The following is a 20,024-nucleotide window of genomic DNA, read 5'->3' as shown; positions in this document are numbered from 1 at the left end:
GCCATGTTATGCCATTATTACCTTCCTTTCCTTGGATCATTTCTTGCAGCTTTTAAAAAATGGGACTAGTAATTTAATCTGTCAACATGGCTTGATAATTTAGATGAGTTTGTTTCAGATATGGTGAGATTCTTTTCTCACTTCAAATGCCCTTTTTCTCAGTCAAATATATTTTGACTTGTTTGGAGGTGGGTTTTTTGTTTCTGTTTGTTTGGCCTTTTGCTTTTTGTGATCTATGAGTAAGAGATCAAAACTTGGAGGCTATTCTTTGCTCAGAGGGTTATGTCTTAGAACTATTGCCAGTTTATATGCATGTTGAAGTTTTTAATCCATAGAATTGGTTTGAATATGAAGAGAATGAAATTTGGTGCAGACCTGTGACTTAATACCAACAGTTGTTTTCTGGTTTTGTTTTTATGCAAAACAGGAAGGGGATGATTATGAAGTCATTCCTAACAGTAACTTCTATGTATCCAGAACTGCCTACAGAGATAATACTTCTGTCTATCACATAAGTGGGAAAAAGACAACGTTTAAGGATGTTGGAAATCTTCTTCGAAGCCATGGAATTGACCTGGACCATAATAGATTTTTAATCTTGCAGGTAAGTTTATTAAAGACTTAAGAGAGTCTCTTCTTTTTCTTTCTTTCTTTTTTTTTTTTCCCCTCAATAAAGTTTAGAGGGTTATCCCCCTGTTGGATGAATCCTGTATTATTGAGGCCTTAAAGTACTGTAGCAGCACATCATGGTTTACATACTACAGTCAAGATGCGAATCATTATTTGCTGCTCTAGAAATTTAAGGAAATTCATTCAAAACTATTTTCACCATAAGATGCTTGTTTTATGTTTGGATGGACTGACATACTTGTTCCGCTCTAGCAGCACGTAAATATTGGCGTAGTGAAATAAATATTAAACACCAATATTATTGTGCTGCTTTAGCGTGACAGGGATATTACAGCTTTTTATTGTTATTGTTTATATTTTCCTTTAAGACAATATTTTAAATGAGATTCATTATCTTTTAATAGTCCTTTACTTTTGTTCTTATCTGTACTAATTTTAAATAGCACAAAAATGAACTCTGTACACATGGTGTTTGACGATTTTACTTCAGTGCCTTACTTTTTTTTTTTTTTTTTTTTTTTTTTACCTTGGCATGGTTAACTAAAAGCTTACCAAGCTGGTTTTTGTTTTGGTTAGAATGGCCTACTTGAACTACTAAATATTAGAAGACAAGAAAATAACTCCTATGTCATTATGAAATATCACAACTCTTTAAAGTCTTTTTAGAGAGGTATAAAACTAATACCTGGTGTTAAGTTGAATTTTATTAGGAACCCTGTGTTCTCTGAGTAAAGATATGTTTTACCAGTCTTGCCTGGTAAGAAAAATACCTAATTTCTTTTGTCTTCCCTTCAGAAAGTTATTAGTGTAAAACATGGCTTTGTCAGATATATTAATTCCTTTTTGATTTGAAGCTCCTTTCTTTTCCTGTGTTCTATCCAGACCCTCCCAAGAGCATAATTATTAAAACAAAACTATATTGTGATGTAAAATAGCTGCTGGTATTCTTTAATGTCTTATGCTACTGATTTTAAACTAAGTTGGGAATTTTGATTTGGTATTGAAAGTTTCATTAGGATGCCTGAGTGTTCTCAGTCAGTTCCCATTGTTCTAGAATGACTTCTGTTACTATCTTTTGTTACCAGGCATGGTACATTTGTAATACTTCTGTAACCCAGACTTATTTAAAAATGAATATTGGGGGAAATCAGCTGCAGATATATTTCTTAACAGAATTTGTATTTACAAAATATGAAAATAAAGCTGTGTGTATTTGTGTATGTATGTTTGTCTTTAATCAAATTTAACTTATATAGACTTTCATATTCTAGGATTTGGTTTGGTTAATTATGGATTATAAGTTATTTCACTCTATAATACTATATTTTATAATAGCATTTTGCAGGACCCTATTCTTGTGTTTATTTTTGTTTATTATTTGCTGTTTACTGTCATCCTGGGATAATTGGTTAAAAATTTTACATCTGTGCCAAGATTCCTCAAAATAAAGTATACTGCATTTTAACCCCTGTAAGGGTAATTTTTTTTCCTTTGGCGCATCCTCTCTATATAATTCCATAATAAAGGAAGCTAAATAAAGTCATAACTTCCCAAAGAAGTAAATAACAGTAATTTTTTAATGTCAATTTCGTTAAACATGTACTTCTGAAGTACCTAAGCTTATGCCATTTGTCCTCCTATAATCACAACCTTTTTGTGTCCTTCTAACAAATTATTTAAAACATTTTTAATATCAAGGTAAACTTCCTAAGTAACAGATTTTCCAATTTTCCATTTGATTAAGTTGACAGGTAGGAACCTTAGGAATTCACTTGTTAGGAAGAAGAAATAAAGATTGGACTAGGTAGAATAATGATGCCCTATTTAAAAGTTTGAGGGAGAGTGACAGTGGTTTCTATGGATGTTTAATTCCTTTTCAAAAGTTTAGACTCCTGCACTAACTTTTTAAAGCAGTTGAAGGTAAGTAAAAACTATGGTTTTTTAATTGTCTTCTCTCCCATTGAAGATTTCTTTTAATGTGATTTGGGAGGCTGGGAACTTGGAGACAGCATAATATCAAAACAAAAGTGCTTAGTTTGACTAAAACATATAGACTGGCCAGTGATCATGCTAAGTAATCTGAATTAGGTAAAGTGAATATTGATTTTTAAGATTAAACACCATTAAATTTTAGAAGTCCATAACAGTAAAAAAAAAAAAAAAATTACAGTGTTTATATTGATTTAGTAGTTTTTTGAAGTAGACATTTCTAGTATTTGGATCCATTTTAAATTGCATCAGTTGATTCAAATGAGTACATGATGAGAGTATGTACGAAAATGATATAAAAGATACAGAAATGGTTAAGCCCTGTTTCTTGTCCTTAGAGGGATGCACACATGCCTTCAAAAAGTGTTAGATTATAATTGGCCATTGTACTTCTCGTGTTTGTACATGTCCTCATTTATATTTACCTTAATTTCAAAGCCTTTGTCCCCTTGTAATAACTGTTGGTGCAAATAAGTAGGGTTTTGTTAGGTCTCCATAGCATTTCATGGTAACTCTGACTTATAAATGAGATTTAATTGGTTTTGGAACATTTGTTCCAAAGTTAAAAGAATGATAACCTTAATGCTTTTATGGCAGTTCAAAATTACACTAATGATTGCTGTCTCGGGAACAGTTTTGTAAACTCCTAAAAGCTACAACTATTAAAGAAATTTTAGTTTTGTCAAAGTTTTCAATTTCCTATACTTCTTGTCTTCATTATTATAAAATAAGAACCACGACTTTTTTCTTCTTGGGTAGTAATTTGGAAATAGGTAACTCAGACCTTTGTTAATCCAGTTTATCTATTGTTCCTTTTTCTTTCCAGTTTATTTTTCCCAAGCCTGGCATGTCATACAAACTATTTCGGTTATAGTCTTAGCTGTAGAAATTAGTCTGTGCTATTTCAAAAGAGTTTTTTAGCTTTATCAGTTACCCAAAAGTATCTGATTCAAAAGCCTCAGCTGTGAAAGAAGCTACTCCTAAGCAACCAGAATAGACATCAAGCTGTCTACCTACTAAAGCATTATCCTTTCTATTTATGTATGTATTTTAGGCCAATACTAACCTTGGTGATTTGGTCTGTTGTCCTCTGACGCTGACAAAGAGCAAATTAGAATAAAAATTTACTAGCAGAATATAAAGGACAATAATTTATGGTACAGGGGAAAGTAGAGAAAATAAAAAGGTTATCAAGACAATATAAAAATTCAAAGCCCAGGAGTGTCTGGGTGGCCCAGTTGGTTGAGCGTTTCACTCTTGGTTTCTCCTCAGGTCATGATCTCAAGATGGAGAGCTTCAGTCTTGCATCTAGCTCTATGCTCAGCAGGGATTGTGCTTGTCCCTCTCCCTCACCCTGTACCTCTTCCCCATGCTCCAGTGTGTGGGCGCTTATGATCTCTCAAAATCTTCGAAAATTTTAGAGCCCAGTAAATCGGGGCCATTTAATTTTGATGCAAACACCCATATTTATCATAAGAATCCTTCAAGCCTTTTTAGGAAAAAAGTTTTAATATAGCTCTGGACTTGAGTTTCTTGTGGTTCATACTTGCTAAAATTTGGATTCTGTATGAATTAAGAATAAAGAGCATCATACCTATTTCTTAGGTTTTTAAGTTGTGTATTTCTATTTCTATAAAATAAGTTATCAAAAATAGTGCAACTGAATCACAATATCCTGATTTGCCACCTATTTTAGTGAGTTAAGGTTCAAGCCCTTGGTTATTATAAGTATTTTTTTGAAATATGTTTGCAGTTTCTGTTACTCTTAAAAACCATAGTTGGTATTTTACATAGTTGCTTAATGTCTCTGATAGAATTAAAGTTTGTAGTAAAGAACAGCAAGGGGGGGGGGGGGCTTGAAATCTTACTCCGTCTCCTGAAGGTATAGAAGCTAGAGATACCTGGAGGCCTGTAGGGCTTGTCTGGCTTCAGATGCTAATATGAGAGCAACTTGAAATTTTTTTATGTTTTCATGCTGTCATTATTTGTGATTTAGGGCCTTGATATGGATGGGTGACTTTAAATTTAGGTTGATGCTTTCGAATCATTTCTGAAATGTATGAGCATATAACTTATGCCCTAAATTAAAACTATATTGTATAATTTCACATGGGGTTAGGTATGTTTTCAGCAGTGGGGGTAGGGGAATGGTTTTCCAGGCACAGATTGTGAACTCCCAGTATATATGAAATGATGTAAAATGGAAAAAGAAGAAAGCAAATAGTAGCAGGTGGTAAAGCAGGCAAAGAACATCAAGGAACAGAGCCATAAGAAAAGTCCCAGGTTGTCACTGGAGTTGCACAGTAGTTCTAATAAGTCAAATGACAGGTGGAGGCCTGAATGTTCTAGTAGCCTGTTGAATCAGTAGTACTAATCTAATAATAACTGTCTGGGGAAAGAAAGAGTGCCATGTAACAATTTAAAACTGAATGTTTTGTGGCACTTGTAATGGAACTATTTTGATTCATAAATGTCCTTGTCTTAACTTTAGCATTTTTATTTTTCAACAGACTGCCGCCTTATTAGAATTAAAAAAATCATAGCTATATAGCCATCATTTTAACTGGGGAGGGAAGAACAAGTAACCCAAAAGAAGCTGCCACTATGTTTTACTCAAAGTTAGGCAGTCTCCTAATAGCATTATTCCATCTCTTGAGTAATTTTGGCCAGGAAAAGTATAATGCCTTTAGGAATATTTTTGTCAGTGTAAACTTCTACACTGAGTCCTAACTTCTGGCTATCCGAAAAGCAGCTACTCGAATAATACCGTATGCCCCTTTGTCTAAGATTTAAATTCTCTTGGCCTAGTTTTTCAATCCTCTTAAAACAGGTGTTCAGATACTCAAATTGAATTAGGCAGTATATTAAATTATCAGATGTCAGATATTTTTTGTTTGTAATATAAACCCAAAAAGAGTACTATCTCAAATTAGTGATTCTCAGCTGGGTGTAGTTTTACATCCCTATCCTCGGGATATTGAGCATTGTCTGGAGACACTGGGTTGTTACAGCTGAGGGCGGGGCGGTATGCTCCTGGCATCTAGTGTGTAGAGGTCAGAGATACTACAAAGCATCCTATAATGCCTAGCAAAACTCCCCACAACAAAGAATATCCAGCCCAAAATGTGAGTAGTGTTGCTGTTGATAAAACCTGCCTCCTTAAAAACTTTGATAAGACTCTATGCTTCCTCAAGGGCTGATGTTTGCTTGTTGTAATCCCAAACTTTGGATGTTATTCCAGGTTTAATCCTAAAACTTAAAGCTAATACTGTAAACATAATACTGTAAACATATTGAAAGCAGAATAAAAGGTTTTTTATAAATATCTACATATTTTAAAGATTTTATTTATTTATTTGACAGAGAGAAATCACAAGTAGATGGAGAGGCAGGCAGAGAGGGAGAGGGGGAAGCAGGCTCTCTGCTGAGCAGAGAGCCCGAAATATCTACATATTTTAAACACTTAGTTAAAACACTATACATTACTGAAGGTTACAGAGAAATAAAAAAATAACAAGCTCTCTGGATAACATTTTACTTTGTGTTTGATAATAATGTTCTGTTGTGTTAAACTATAGAAAGGTGATGGTGTACAAAAATGTTGTTATTTTTTTAAATGATTAGATTTAAAATGAACTGTTTCTAAGTTTGTGGGGGGGGGGGGGTATTTGTTGTTTTTTTTGTTTTGTTTTTAAGTAGACTCCATGCCCAACGTGGGGCTTAAACTCACAGCCCTGAGATTAAGAGTGGCATGCTCTACAGACGAAGCCAGCCAAGGGCCCAAAGTTGTTTTTTTGTGTTTTTGTTTGGTTTTGGGTTTTGTTTTGTTTTTTCTTATTTTTATGTGGGAGCTTTTAGTAAATATGACTTTGTCATTACATTGGCAAGATTTACTCCAGATTTTTGAGATTTATTCATAAATACTTTGAATATTTAAATTGAGGAAGTGGTATGCTTTTTATGGGTATTCTTGATTTTTTTTCACCCTTGTTATTTTGCTGAAATAAAGTTGTAGTATATATTTTTTCTTCTTGCCTCATCTTCTGTTGTAATAGCACAAGCAGGCTTGTGCTGTGAAGTAAAGCAGCAGCATTTTGCCTCAGCATGTTTAGACAAAATTTTCTCCACCATGAAACTAAGTGGCTGCCTGGCAATCAGCCTTGAAGGTTACTGATTGTGCATTTTTCTTCTTTTTTCCTTTGTAATTAAATTACATAAATACAAATAATGCTAATCTAAGAATTTTAATTATACTTTAAAGTGGTTATATTAATTGCAATTAAGTTTTCCAAATTCATATGTACCATGACCTTTAGTTTTCGGTCATTTGGATGTCTTGTAGTAAGTAGGTAATTTTCTTTTTTCTTTAATGGTCTTGATTTTAGGAAGTTAGGGTATTAAATTTGAGATGTCCTTATAGAGTCCAGCACTTGTTGAGGAACTCAACACCAGGTTTATAGAGAAAGTTGAATAACGTACCATCTTGGGACAAGATTCCTACTACAGTTGAGCTATGAGGGATCTTTTTGAAAATTCATTGTTTCAGAACAGGAGCTCTAATTAGGTTATTAAGAATTGATAATGTTGCCAAAGTAATTGTAGGTTATGTGAATTTCTTGCTGAGTTTTGCTTCATGGAGAAGTTAATACTTTTATATTTTTTATATTGAATGAACTTTTTAGATAGGGAATCTTTCTTTGGCTCTAATACGTGTATGTGACTGTATATTGTAATTTTGTAAGAGTTTGTGTAAGGGAGTTCAAATATATATTAACCACCTATGAAAGTGAAAACTCCTAACACCAGTGGAGAAAACATTTTTATTTATATCTTATTAAATCTCATTGAACGACTGATTGACATCATTTAGTTGTTGGTTACTGTTGGGTTTGATTGTTTCTGATCCTCACTTAAGATGATGTGGCTAAACATAGACAGTAAGTGTGTAATACAACTTTTTTTTTAAGGGTGAAGTTGAACAAATCGCTATGATGAAACCAAAAGGCCAGACTGAACATGATGAGGGTATGCTTGAATACTTAGAAGATATCATTGGTTGCGGACGGCTAAATGAGCCTATTAAAATCTTGTGTCGGCGAGTTGAAATATTAAATGAACACAGAGGAGAGAAGGTGAGTTTTCTGTAGACTTTTCTTGCAAATCAGACTGTTTATTGAATAGGTTTTGTTGAGTCAAATCCTAAAGTTAGAATTATTGAAGAAATCTACTGTTTAGATTGCTCATGTAAATGCCAAAAAGAAATCTAAAGTTCAATGTTTTATTAATATTGTTGATGTTTTTGTCCAATGTGGGTATATTTGAAACTGAAGCTATACATATAAAGCATACTTGAATAATCTGTACACACAAAATTTTTATAGTTAAACAGAGTTAAGCTGGTGGAAAAGGAAAAGGATGCCTTAGAAGGAGAGAAAAACATTGCCATTGAATTTCTTACCTTGGAAAATGAAATATTTAGAAAAAAGAACCATGTCTGTCAGTATTATATGTAAGTACATTAATTTATCAGTTCTTATTTCTAACATTAAGCTCTATCTTTCCTATAGTAAAGAAAAAGATAGAAAAAAATTCTAAGAACTTTTATGTAATTCATTAAATTAGGGTCTTTTACCATATTATTAAAGTTGATTATTTTTATTTCATTTTAATTCTAATATTATATTAATTTCAGGTATACACTGTAGTGATTCAACAATTTTACATTTAGTAAAATGTACCACTTCCTCATCCTGTCACCTACCTTCCCTCTGGGTAACCATCAATTTGTTCTCTGTACTTAAGAATCTCTTTTCTTGGTTTGTCTTTTGTTCTTTGATCCTTTTGTTTTATTTTTTGAATTCCACATACTCGTGAAATCATATGGTGTTTGTCTTTCTCTGACTTTTTTCACTTAATATTATACTTTCTGGATCCATCCATGTTACAAATGTTAAGATTTCATTCTTTTCTTATGGTTGTGTGTTTATATACCACTTTTTTTTTTTTTTTTAAGCGTTTGGGAGAGTATGTGCAGGGCGGCAGAAGGGGAGGGAGACGCAGACTTCCCCTTCCTTCCCGTCCAGCGCAGGGAGCCCAGCACAGTCTCAATCCTAGGACCCTAGGATTATGACCTGAGTTCAAGGCAGACATTTAACCAACTGCATCACCCAGGCATCTGGTATCACATCTTTATCCGTTCATCTTTTGATGGACATTTGGGCTATTTTCATAGTCTGGCTATTGTAAATGCTGCAGTAAACATAGGGGTGCCTATTTCTTTTCAAATTAGTGGTTTCATATACTTCGGATAAATTCTAGTAGTGGAATAACTGAATCATATAGTGATTCTATTTTTTACTTTCTTTCCCCATATTTGGGAACTTTTCAGCATTATTTCTTAAGATAAAATTTCTGCCCCCATTTCTTCTGAGATCCCTGTAATGCAAATGTTATTATGCTTGATGGTGTTGCTGAGTTCCCACTCCGCATTTTTATTTTTTTCCTCCTTTTCAACTTGATTGCTTTCCATTACCCTGTCCTCCAGGTCACTGATCCTTTCTTCTGTTTTCTTCTGTTCTATTTATTCCTTCTAGTGTATTTTTAATATGAGTTGTTGAGTTCATCTCTGGTTGGTGGTTTTCTATGTTTTTTGTTTCTTTGTTGAGTGTCTCAATGAGGTCCTCCACTCATAATTCCAGCTAGGATCTTTATGACCATTACTTTATCTATCAGACATATTGCTTATCTCTATTTTGTTAGGTCTCTTGCGATTTTTGTCCTTTCATTTGAGACATATTTCTGTGTTTTCTCATTTTGTCCAACTCTGGTTTTCTGTGTGTTAGGAAAGTCCGTCTTCTGCTCTTGAAAGTAGTGGCTTCATAAAGAGGTGCTATAATGCCCTGCGTTGCAGTGTTTTCTGTTCACCAGAACTTGCCACTGCAGGAATATCTGTTATGTGTTTGTTGCATGTGCCCCCACTGATGTGGCTAAGCTGCATTTGCCTTCAGTGTTGTCTGCAATAGTCTCTCTCTGCCTTTTGGGCAGGTTTGTTCCCTCTGTTGTTAGTGAGTTAGTCTGGGGCCACTTTGAGCTTGAGTTTAATCAGACTAGGCCACTTTGAGCTTGAGTTTAATCAGAGATACAATAGCACCGAACTACAGGACACTTTCCCTGTTGTCCCTTGAGAAGCTTCTATTGGTAAGCAGGGTCTGCAGCCAGACCAGGTGTCTGCTCCCAGCCCACTGCTGGGGTTTAGTCAGTATTCCCCTCTCCCCAGGGCAGGTGTCACTTTGGAGCAGTTCTGGTTCCTGTCTGTGCTGCTTGCACATTGCCAGGCTTATGGCACCACTTTGGGTAGGCTCTGGCCAAGGGCATTTTATTAGAGGGGGCAGGATTTCAGGAGAATTGGGGGAGGGTGCAAGCTCTTAGCAAGATAAGTGGAGGGTATTGGCATTGCACTTGTTCATGCAGCTATCTGTGTATCTAGGCTGGGAGATAGAGGAAGGAAATGGCTCCTGCTAGCTCCTTTGTTTCTGGAAGAGTCTTCTAAAGCTGTCTGCCCTTCCAGTCCAGCAATTGCTCTGAGATTAGTAAATAAATTTCTTTCACATAAACCCCAGTTTTCAAACTGCTGCTTCTATGCTCCATCTGGCTTTTTGTGCTATCTCTTTAAGGGTTCGGTTTCCGTATCCTCTCACCCTCTCCTCTCTTCCTGCTGATATTTGAAGTTAAGATGTGACACCCCACTGATTATCAGAACTGTCATAATTAGGCCCCCCTAGTTTTCAAAGCCAAATGTTACAGGGATTCCTCTTCCCCATACCTGGGATTCTTGATGTGTCTCTTTCCCTCCCTTTTTTTTTTTTCCCTCCCTTTTTTTTATGCTTGTGGCACCTCTCCCTCCCAAGAATAGTGCCTTGGGTCTCTGTAGTCCCAAGCCTGTCTCCACCTTTCCTACCATTTTCAGTGTGGCTGGCCTCTTTACATATAGCTCTGGAGAGTGCTCTGCTAGTCTTCATCATTTTCTGGGTTTAAACTGATGTGGATGTTACCTATTGTATCCTTGGGATGAGGTGAACTTAGGACCTTTCTATTGTCCTACCTACCCCTGAAGTCCTCAAAGTTGACTTTTAAAAATCCTACTTTTAGTTGGGAGATGGGTTCACCAGTGTTTGTTAACATACTTAATAATTCTACATATGTATTCTCTATAATTCATAATAATATATATTAAATAATATATGTATAATGATTATACATATAATTATTATATATATATAATTCATGTAATAGCCAGCCTAATTGTGTCTATATGGAACCTATTTTGTCCTTAATTCTAGCTTTGACCCTCAGGTCTATCCTCTAGTGCTCCCTGTCTCTCCCCCTCCCCTAGCCCTAAGTAATGGTAAATTGACTGCAGCTAAGAATATACTTTAGACACAGGGTGCTTGGGTGGCTCAGTCAGATAAGCATCTGCCTTCAGCTCATGTCCTGATCCCAGGGTCCTGGGATGGAGGCCCACATTAGTGTCCCTGCTCAGTAGGGAGTCTTCCCCTCCCCCCTGCTCATTTTTTCTCTCTCTCTCTTCTTCAAATAAAATCTTTAAAAAAAAAAAAAGAATACTTTAAAAACAACTGGTTTTACCAGAAGTAGTTATAAAGTTTTAGAAATGGCATTTTAGGTTTTCTGATTTTTTTTTCTTTCTTTCTAGTTACGATCTGCAGAAACGAATTGCTGAAATGGAAACTCAAAAGGAAAAAATTCATGAAGATACCAGAGAAATTAATGAGAAGAGCAGTATACTATCAAATGAAATGAAAGCCAAGAATAAAGCTGTAAAAGATGTAGAGAAGTAATAATCTTTTGGAAAGTGTTAAAAGAATTTGGGTTGAGTTCTTGTTTTTAAGTGTGTGTTCATACATAATCTTACTGCCAGCACATAAGTGTAATGCTTTTGCCAGCATATAAAATGGTTTCCTTTTCCAAACAGAAAATAAACTTAATTGCAGTGCATCCAATTGATTATTACAAATTCAATGTCCAACACTGGTATTAAAATAGCAGAGGATGCTGCCCCCCAGTGGCAGAACACAACTCAAACCATCATAGTGAAAATAAGCATTTAATCTGACACATTAGTTGTCTAAAGAAAAAACAGTCCACTAATCTAGTTGAGGTAGAATTAGGTTACTCTAGATAGGATTTTTTTTTTTTTTTTAAATTTTATCATGATCTTTCTCTGTTGGTATTTGGTAACACCAGTATCTCTTACCCATGTGATTTTTTTTTCCTTTAAAATGAACTTCACCTACGTTTATGGTTAACTTTTTCTATACCTTGACATTATAGTCACTGGAAAATGTATTTCCTAGCTAGCTTAGGAAAGCAGCTCTCATAATCCTATCTTAATGGCTCCTTCAAATTAAGTGGGAGGTGCAGTTTGAAAATGGATTGCTGTAGGATCTTCCACCTCGTATGAGTCTGGACATGTTTACAGTAGCAGTGTCCCAGCAGGGCATATAACATGGCTTTAAATGAATATCCAGAATAGTGACATAATTCTCTTTCCTTGCTAGGAAACTGAATAAAATAACAAAATTTATTGAGGAAAACAAAGAAAAATTTACACAGCTGGATTTGGAAGATGTTCAAGTTCAGGAAAAATTAAAACATGCTTCAAGTAAAGCCAAGAAACTGGAGAAACAACTTCAGAAAGACAAAGAAAAGGTAGGTTTTCAAAGAATCTGAATATCAGATCTAATTTTCAATATTTTTCGTAGATGTACCAGACCTTATTTTTAAGAGAATGAGTTGGGATTCCGAATAATAACTGTTTCAGGATTTTTTTTCTCTAAAAGTAAATCATAGCATTCATTGGCTTTGAGTTTAGAGCTTATTTTTCTGTGGCATACACTATTAGGGAAATAGTTACCAAAATAGCAGTTCTATTTGATCACAAAATAGTTTTCTTTTTCTTAGGGTAACAGTTTAAAGAGATGTTTTTGTTATATATTTTGGACTTATAAAAATATTACCTGCCTCCAACAAAAATCAAGTTGAAAATATCAGAGTAGGAGTTCCCTCTTGAAAAGAAGAGAAGGGAAACTCAAAATCTACAAGGAGCTGAGTAGCTATTCTAAAACTTTTTAAATAAAAACACTGAAGTTTGAAGCAGTTTTTTAGGAGTCCCTAATAATCAGTTGGAAGTCTTTCATTGTATTTTTCCAAATACATTTGTTTACAAAATATTTTATGCTCAGCATGAGAATAACTCAGTGTTTGAGGATCATCATTTTGGGAAATACTGAACTACTACTGGGTTATCAGGATAAACAAAAACATGGATTTGAGAGTAACCCTTAAATTACAACTAAGCCAGCTATAACTTAGAGAAGTATTAGCTTTTAGTCAAAATATGTCAGTAAATGGTTATTATCAAAAGGTATTAATGGAATAAGGTATTAGTCCTACATGGTAACTTTGGAAGGGTATCATGAAAGATTTTAAGATTTCAGGGAGGCCAGGGGTATAAAAGTAATCTATGGTAAATTGCAATATTCTGTGAGGGACAGTCTGGGAATTCCATATATTCTGAGTGTATTAATTGGTGAAAAAGGGTAATTACAGCCTGAAAATGGAGCAGAAGGAAGAAAGACCTGATGGCCAGCTAGGGAGGATTTTCTTCCTTAACAAATGAGGAATTCATAGAATTAGCTTTTCTATTAAACTGAGAACACAGAAATGCAATAAATGGTTAAAGTATTTGCTAAAGCTAGCTAATTCAAGTCTGATTTACAGAGGAAACCACAAAGACTTAGAGGACCCTGAGAAATAGTTTTAAATAAGTCAAATATTGATGATATTAGTCTAAAGGCATATGCTCCAATAAGTTTATTTTACCATCTTAGGTTGAAGAATTTAAAAGTATACCTGCCAAGAGTGAGAAGATCATAACTGAAACAACAGCTCGAAACAGTGCTCTAGAGAAGGAAAAAGAGAAAGAAGAAGACAAATTAAAAGAAGTTATGGATAGCCTTAAACAGGAAACACAGGGGCTTCAGAAGGAAAAAGAGGTAAGATTCTTTATCTGTTGGTATTTATTTTGGTGAGGTTTTTTTTTTTACTTAATGTTTTTGCATAATAATAAAAACTGAGCTGCTAGAATAATTTTGGACTTCTAATATCTAATGTTTCTAAAAACAGCCTAGACTCTTTTCCCTTTTTGTTTTCTACTTTCCCATTTTTAAAAAAGTTAACTAAATGAGAATTTATGGTGATGGCAAGAAATGTGTGATGTTAAATACTTTGTTATATATGTCATTCTTTTAAGTTTGTTAATTTCATCAGATAGTCTTTTTCTTCTAAGTTACCAAGAAAATAATTTAATAGGTTAGTACCTATAAAAACATGGAAACACACTACCCACAGGTTGATACTTACCTTTTTTTTTCCTGTAACACTTGTATAATACTTTGAAACCATGGCCCTTGAGTCAGTTCTTGGTTGAAATCCTACTTCATTCATTTATTATCTCTGATCTTGCATGGGTTATGTCTCCAAGTGCTCTTCTCAGAATGGAAGAAAATACTAACCATCTTGTGAATCTTCGTGAAAATAAAATGTACATATTCTCACATAAAGTACCTATAAATAATAAACATTAGCTATTTTGCACCTTATTAATGAGAGTGAGGTGGTCATATTGATATCTTATCTGCCCAAGAAGAGTATATATAAAGCACAGAGTTTAGCTGTCTTTGTTTATATTCACAACATTTGACAAAACTGAGTAGAAATTAGTAATTGAGTTGAATTGACTTATGTTATATAGTAAATTCATATAGATATGTAAGGCTTACATACATAAGTTACAGACTTCTGTACAAACTTTGTATATCTCTGTAAAGTTTTCTTGGGTTTTGTTTTTTTTTTTAAATTAAAGATTTAGTAGATTCTGTTTTAGAATAGAGGCATGTTCTAATGCTGCACTACAAACATTTACAAGTAGGATGCCAAAGTGTTAAAATGGCAGTAGATAATGCAGAAGCTTTTATGATATAGTACTTTATGGATACAGATTTTCACAATTGCTCATCTAATGCATATTGAGTATTTCTCTGTGTCTTGGCACCGTGGGTTAATGACAAAGCCAGGACATACATCCAAGTTTCTTCATTCCTCAACATAATATAGTAGCTGAAAATAGAGGTTCTACCATTTAAGACTGATTGTATGACTTGGAGCAAAGTATTTAAATTGATCTCATTTTCTTCAAAATGAACATTGATAGTACATCATGAAATCATTATGTTAAAGAATTCATACATAACATTCATAATAGGCCTAGAACATCATGAGCAGTGTGTATATATGTTAGTGTGCATGATTTTCACCATCAAACATTTAAACTGATGATCTGATGACTTCGCACATAACCCATGGTCCTGGGCCTTTTCCCTTATGTGTGAAAGGGAAGGATTGGGCTTTTTGTAAGGGCCTTTCATTTGCCATTATTCTAATATATAGATCCTTTCTACACAGTCAGTTATAGTAGCCCATAATTTCTGTTCACTTGTCAAATAATCACTGGTATTGAGGATTACCTGGCCTACCCTCTAAAATTTACAAAGATTCTCAATATAAATATACTTGAGGAAACTTTCTGCTCAATAGTCCTTATACCTTATTACCATTTGAGATAAAGTAGTGTAGAAAGACCATGGATCTAGAGTTTAGACTTGGGTTTTTCTTTGGACCACTCTTTTTTTGTTGTTTTAATCTTCACAATGAGCATATTTACATCTAGTCCATTAAGCCCTTGTGAAATTAGTTGGGAAGAGACTTTATGTATAGTGAACATTGGCCACTAGGCAAAAACTACTAGTCTAATTCCAACTGTAAAAATTATTTTTTTGTATTATGTTTATAGAATCTCTAAAGGCGAAGTCAACATGTATGGTTTCCATTTCAGCTTAGCTTTGAAAATGTATTTCGGATTTAATGGAGTCCATCATATTTTAACAGAGTCGAGAAAAAGAACTTATGGGTTTCAGCAAATTGGTAAATGAAGCTCGTTCAAAGATGGATGTTGCCCAATCAGAACTTGATATCTATCTCAGTCGTCATAATACTGCAGTGTCTCAATTAAGTAAGGCCAAGGAAGCTCTAATTACAGCTTCTGAGACTCTCAAAGAGAGGAAAGCTGCAATCAGAGAAATAGAAGCAAGACTCCCTCAGTCTGAACTGGAATTAAAGGAGGTAAATCTTCGCTTCTGTATTTCATCTGAAATATTTTTTATCAACCCTTGTTATCAATTCATACATTATATATATATTTTCTAATTTAAACATCTGAAGTGACTGATATATTTAGATTTACTTTTTTCATTTACTGTAATCTTCCCCAAAAGAATGGAGTTAGTTGTGAATTGAGTCTATCAAGGAACTATATTCTCCCCAGAATTGTCAAACAATAGATAACACTGCCACTGCCATCATTATTTCCCACAGAAATAAAAGGAAGTTTGTGTTTCCCTAAATCTAAATGTAGACCACTTTCGCAGGGGTAAATGAAAAACCTAAATAGATGGTTTCTATATTCATTCTTATATATATTTTAGTATTTTTTTCTGATTTTGAACTTAAGGATATAGTTTTGTTGTCGTTGTTGGGACTGTATACTGTTTTAAACAAATTAAGATATCTATCTTAGCTCTTTATTAGGTTCCCCTCCTTATCCTTGAGTGAACTAGGTCTCTAAGGAATTTCACAGCTTTAATTTGGAGACCCTCATTGGGTAAGATGGCAATACAAAATGCTGTTTGAAGTTGAATTATACTGAAAACCTTTTTATTTTAGTAAATGTACACCATTTGGTCATCAGGGAATTTCATGGCCAGTTAGAATTAAAATGTAGAATTATATCCAGTGACCACTTCTGTCTTGTTGGTGATTCATTTTATTTGGGGATAAATTAATGTTTATAACTTAAGCTTTTACTTGACACCATGACTAATAATAGAGGTAATATTTTTAAAGCCGGGAGATAGGGAGAATGTCAGGGAAAAAGTGGCTGCTCTAACTTAAGAGATTGAGAAACAGAGATTGGGGTTTTGTATCCATGTGTATGGTTCCTCTTGTTGGCAGCCTGACATTTTTGTAACAGTAGTACTGTTCATTTACCATGTTCCCTTTCAAAACTGCATTTTGGGGGCAGTTGGATGGGCTCAGTCAGTTGGGCATCCAACTCTTGGTATCAGCTCAGTTGTGATCTCATGGATCATGGCATAGAATCGCAAGTGGGAGGGGGAGATCCACACTCAGCAGGCAGTCTGCTTGAAGATTCTCTCCCTCTGTCCTACCCACCCCTCCCCCCCGGCCATTCATGGGACATGTTCTCCCTCTCTAAAATAATCTTTTTTTAAAGGGCTGTGGTTTTTTAAAAACAAACAAACAAAAAAAATATATATATATATATAAAATAAATATAAAAATCTGTCATTATTTATAATGCAAAGCACAGTATATAACCATAGTCCTGTCTACTAACCTGTATTCTGGGTGCTGTACCAAGGTCCATTTTTAATTAGTGCGGACATTAAAAATTAAGATACACTGAGGCATCTGGGTGGCTCAGTCTGTTAAGTGTCTGCCTTCCGCTCAGGTCATGATCCTGGAATTCCAGGACTGAGTCCCACATTGGGCTGTCTGCTCAGTGGGGAGTCTGCCTCTCCCTCTGACCCTCCCCTTTCTCATGGTTTCTCTCTCACTCTCAAATATATAAAATAATTTTTTAAAGAATTAAGACACACTTTTGCATAGCTGTGTGGTGCCAAGCTGGGATTTCCACAGCCATAGCTCAACTAATTCTGTCAGTCAGTGTACTACCAGAACCATACTACACTCACGTTCCTTATTATTCACTCAAATAATTTTATGTTCCTTTAAAATGAAAACTGATCCATATTTTCAAACCTAGCCTCAACAGTTGCAAGATGGAAGTTTAGTTCTGGTTCAAGTGATTTTTATTGGTCTTTCCTTTTTTTTATGAGGCATTACAACTAATTCTGTGCTGTGGTTGGGCATATGCTTCTAGGATTCATTTTCTTCACTTTATACTTTTAGAAAGAAAAAGAACTTCAAAAACTTACACAAGAAGAAATAAAATTTAAAAGTTTGGTTCGTGATCTTTTTCAAAAAGTTGAAGAAGCAAAGAGTTCCTTAGCAATGAATCGAAGTAGGGGGAAAGTCCTTGATGCAATAATTCAAGAAAAAAAATCTGGCAGGATTCCAGGAATATATGGAAGATTGGTAAAGTAGATTTATTTGGCAATGACTATATTTCTTAAAGACAATTGTAAATAATTTTCTTCCTTTGACTTAAAAAATGCTAAGTTATTGTAATGCTAAGTTATTGTACATGAAATAACATTTATTTTAGTTTTAAAAGACATTGATTTTTAAACACTTTGCTCTTTAGGCTTGATCAAATTCTTTTGTAGTATGGATTATCTCATGGGTTATGGGTATGGATTAAAAGTTTTCTTTTTTAGTTTCAGATAGCTATCATTTTCTTACCAAGAAAAAAACTAGGTGGTTGTGATAAGGAAATTTAACAAAACCACTTCATTCTTTTTTTAATAAACAAGAATTTGATAAATTTTGTGTTTTATACCATTTTACTGAAGGGTGTGGCTAGAATGTAGGGAAATCAACAAGGGGTAATATAGAAACCCAAGATTAGCAGTAGTGGAGACCATTACTGCCCCTGAACTTGAAGAGGGAAGGGAACTATAGTCATGGCTAGAGGCTGACAGGAGGGAATGGGGGAAATATTTCAGCCCCTTTCATCTCTACCATGCCATCTCGAGCTGATACCTCACATTCTCTAAAGCTAGAGAACTAAGGGTACCAATTAGTGCAGTTCCTGAGTCAACCTTCCAGAGAAGTAAGCAGAAAAAGAATGATTCATAAGGGCAAATGAAAATTACCTAGCGTGGTTACTTCCATGTCTTTGTGTCAGGTGACTTCCACCTGATTTTCTTGGGAGATAATCTGATTCTATTCTTTTGCTCTCATGGAAAAGTCTAGTCTGTGGACGCTGCTTAATGGCTGATTAATAGATATGTAGGCAAATGTGTTTCATCAGGACTTAAATAATCTTAGCTGGCTTTCAATAATTAAAAATGTTATTATTTTAGCATTTAGTTTATGCCATAGTACTTTTAAGGTTGAAAGATTTTAAACTCTTCACATTATTTTCATGCAACAAACAGTGCTTTTCATTTGTGTTCATTAAAAAATCAAATTCTGCATATCTAAATTTTTTTGAAGGTACATTAAAAACTAATTGATTTTGCAGAAGGGGAAGGTTGAGAAGAACACATATTTTTCATTGTGTACCCTTTTTATATTATTTATACCATACATAAGTAGTTTTTCAAGTTAAAGTAATGAAAGGTCTGTAGAAATTGTGATGATCCTGTGCCTAATTTCCTACTGATTATGCATTGAATTTTTCCCTTCCTCTTAATTATTAGGGGGATTTAGGAGCAATTGATGAAAAATATGATGTTGCTATTTCCTCCTGTTGTCATGCATTAGACTACATTGTTGTTGATTCTATTGATACAGCCCAAGATTGTGTGAACTTCCTTAAAAGACAAAATATTGGAGTTGCAACCTTTATAGGTTTGGATAAGGTGGGTATTCATAATAAGCTACCTATAATTACCTATAATTTAATTTTAAAGTGAAAACTACTTTTTGGTTTTTGAACCCTAGTTTTCTTTATAGTTATTTAGTGAACACCGGAAATATTTTGAGGATTATTTTAGGCCCTAGGGACATATGGTTATAGGAAAAAACCTTGTAATGAATATATATTCCAATATTAGAGTGACTGGTAACTCTTTTTAATTTCCATTGTCAGTAACTACTTTAAAAAAAAAAAAACGAAAACCTTTTATGGCGATAAAATTCACATATCATAAAATTTACCATTTTAAAGTATAGAGTTCAGTGGGTTTTTGTGTACTTACAAGGTTGTTAAACCATGACCACTAATTCCAGGATATTTTCCTCTCTCCAAAAAAAAAAATCTACTCATTCATAGTTACCCACCCCCCACAACTTAAAATCTGCTTTTTTATTTACCCATTCTGGGTGTTCTGCATAAATGGAATCATTCAATATATAGGTTTTTGTGTGTGGTTTAGTTTAGGTTTTCAAATTTTATCCATGTTGTAGGATACATCAACAGTTCGTTCCTTTTTATTGCCAAGCTGTGGATGTGCCACCTTTTGTTTATCCATTCATCAGTGATGAACATTTGTGTTTTTTCCATGTTTTGACTTTATGGGTAATGCTGCCATGAACATTCATATGCAGATTTTTGTGCAGACCCA

At 34.3% G+C, this 20,024-nt stretch overlaps 1 protein-coding gene across 1 annotated transcript in view; it reads left to right on the top strand.

Moving 5' to 3' along the window:
* The window catches only part of SMC4 (structural maintenance of chromosomes 4), a 36,264-nt gene that overhangs the window by 4,208 nt on the left and 12,032 nt on the right, over positions 1-20,024 (top strand). Inside the window, exons 5-13 of the mRNA XM_059391638.1 lie at positions 428-604; positions 7,587-7,751; positions 8,001-8,128; positions 11,330-11,470; positions 12,195-12,345; positions 13,527-13,691; positions 15,643-15,876; positions 17,743-17,928; positions 19,158-19,319. Of these exons, the coding sequence (XP_059247621.1) occupies positions 428-604; positions 7,587-7,751; positions 8,001-8,128; positions 11,330-11,470; positions 12,195-12,345; positions 13,527-13,691; positions 15,643-15,876; positions 17,743-17,928; positions 19,158-19,319 (1,509 nt within the window). The remainder of the gene's footprint in view (positions 1-427; positions 605-7,586; positions 7,752-8,000; positions 8,129-11,329; positions 11,471-12,194; positions 12,346-13,526; positions 13,692-15,642; positions 15,877-17,742; positions 17,929-19,157; positions 19,320-20,024) is intronic.

This window comes from Mustela nigripes, chromosome 2 (assembly GCF_022355385.1).
Source record: "Mustela nigripes isolate SB6536 chromosome 2, MUSNIG.SB6536, whole genome shotgun sequence".
NCBI lineage: Eukaryota > Metazoa > Chordata > Mammalia > Carnivora > Mustelidae > Mustela > Mustela nigripes.
Note: the sequence above shows the minus strand (reverse complement) of the source record. Positions and strands in the feature narration are given on the sequence as shown.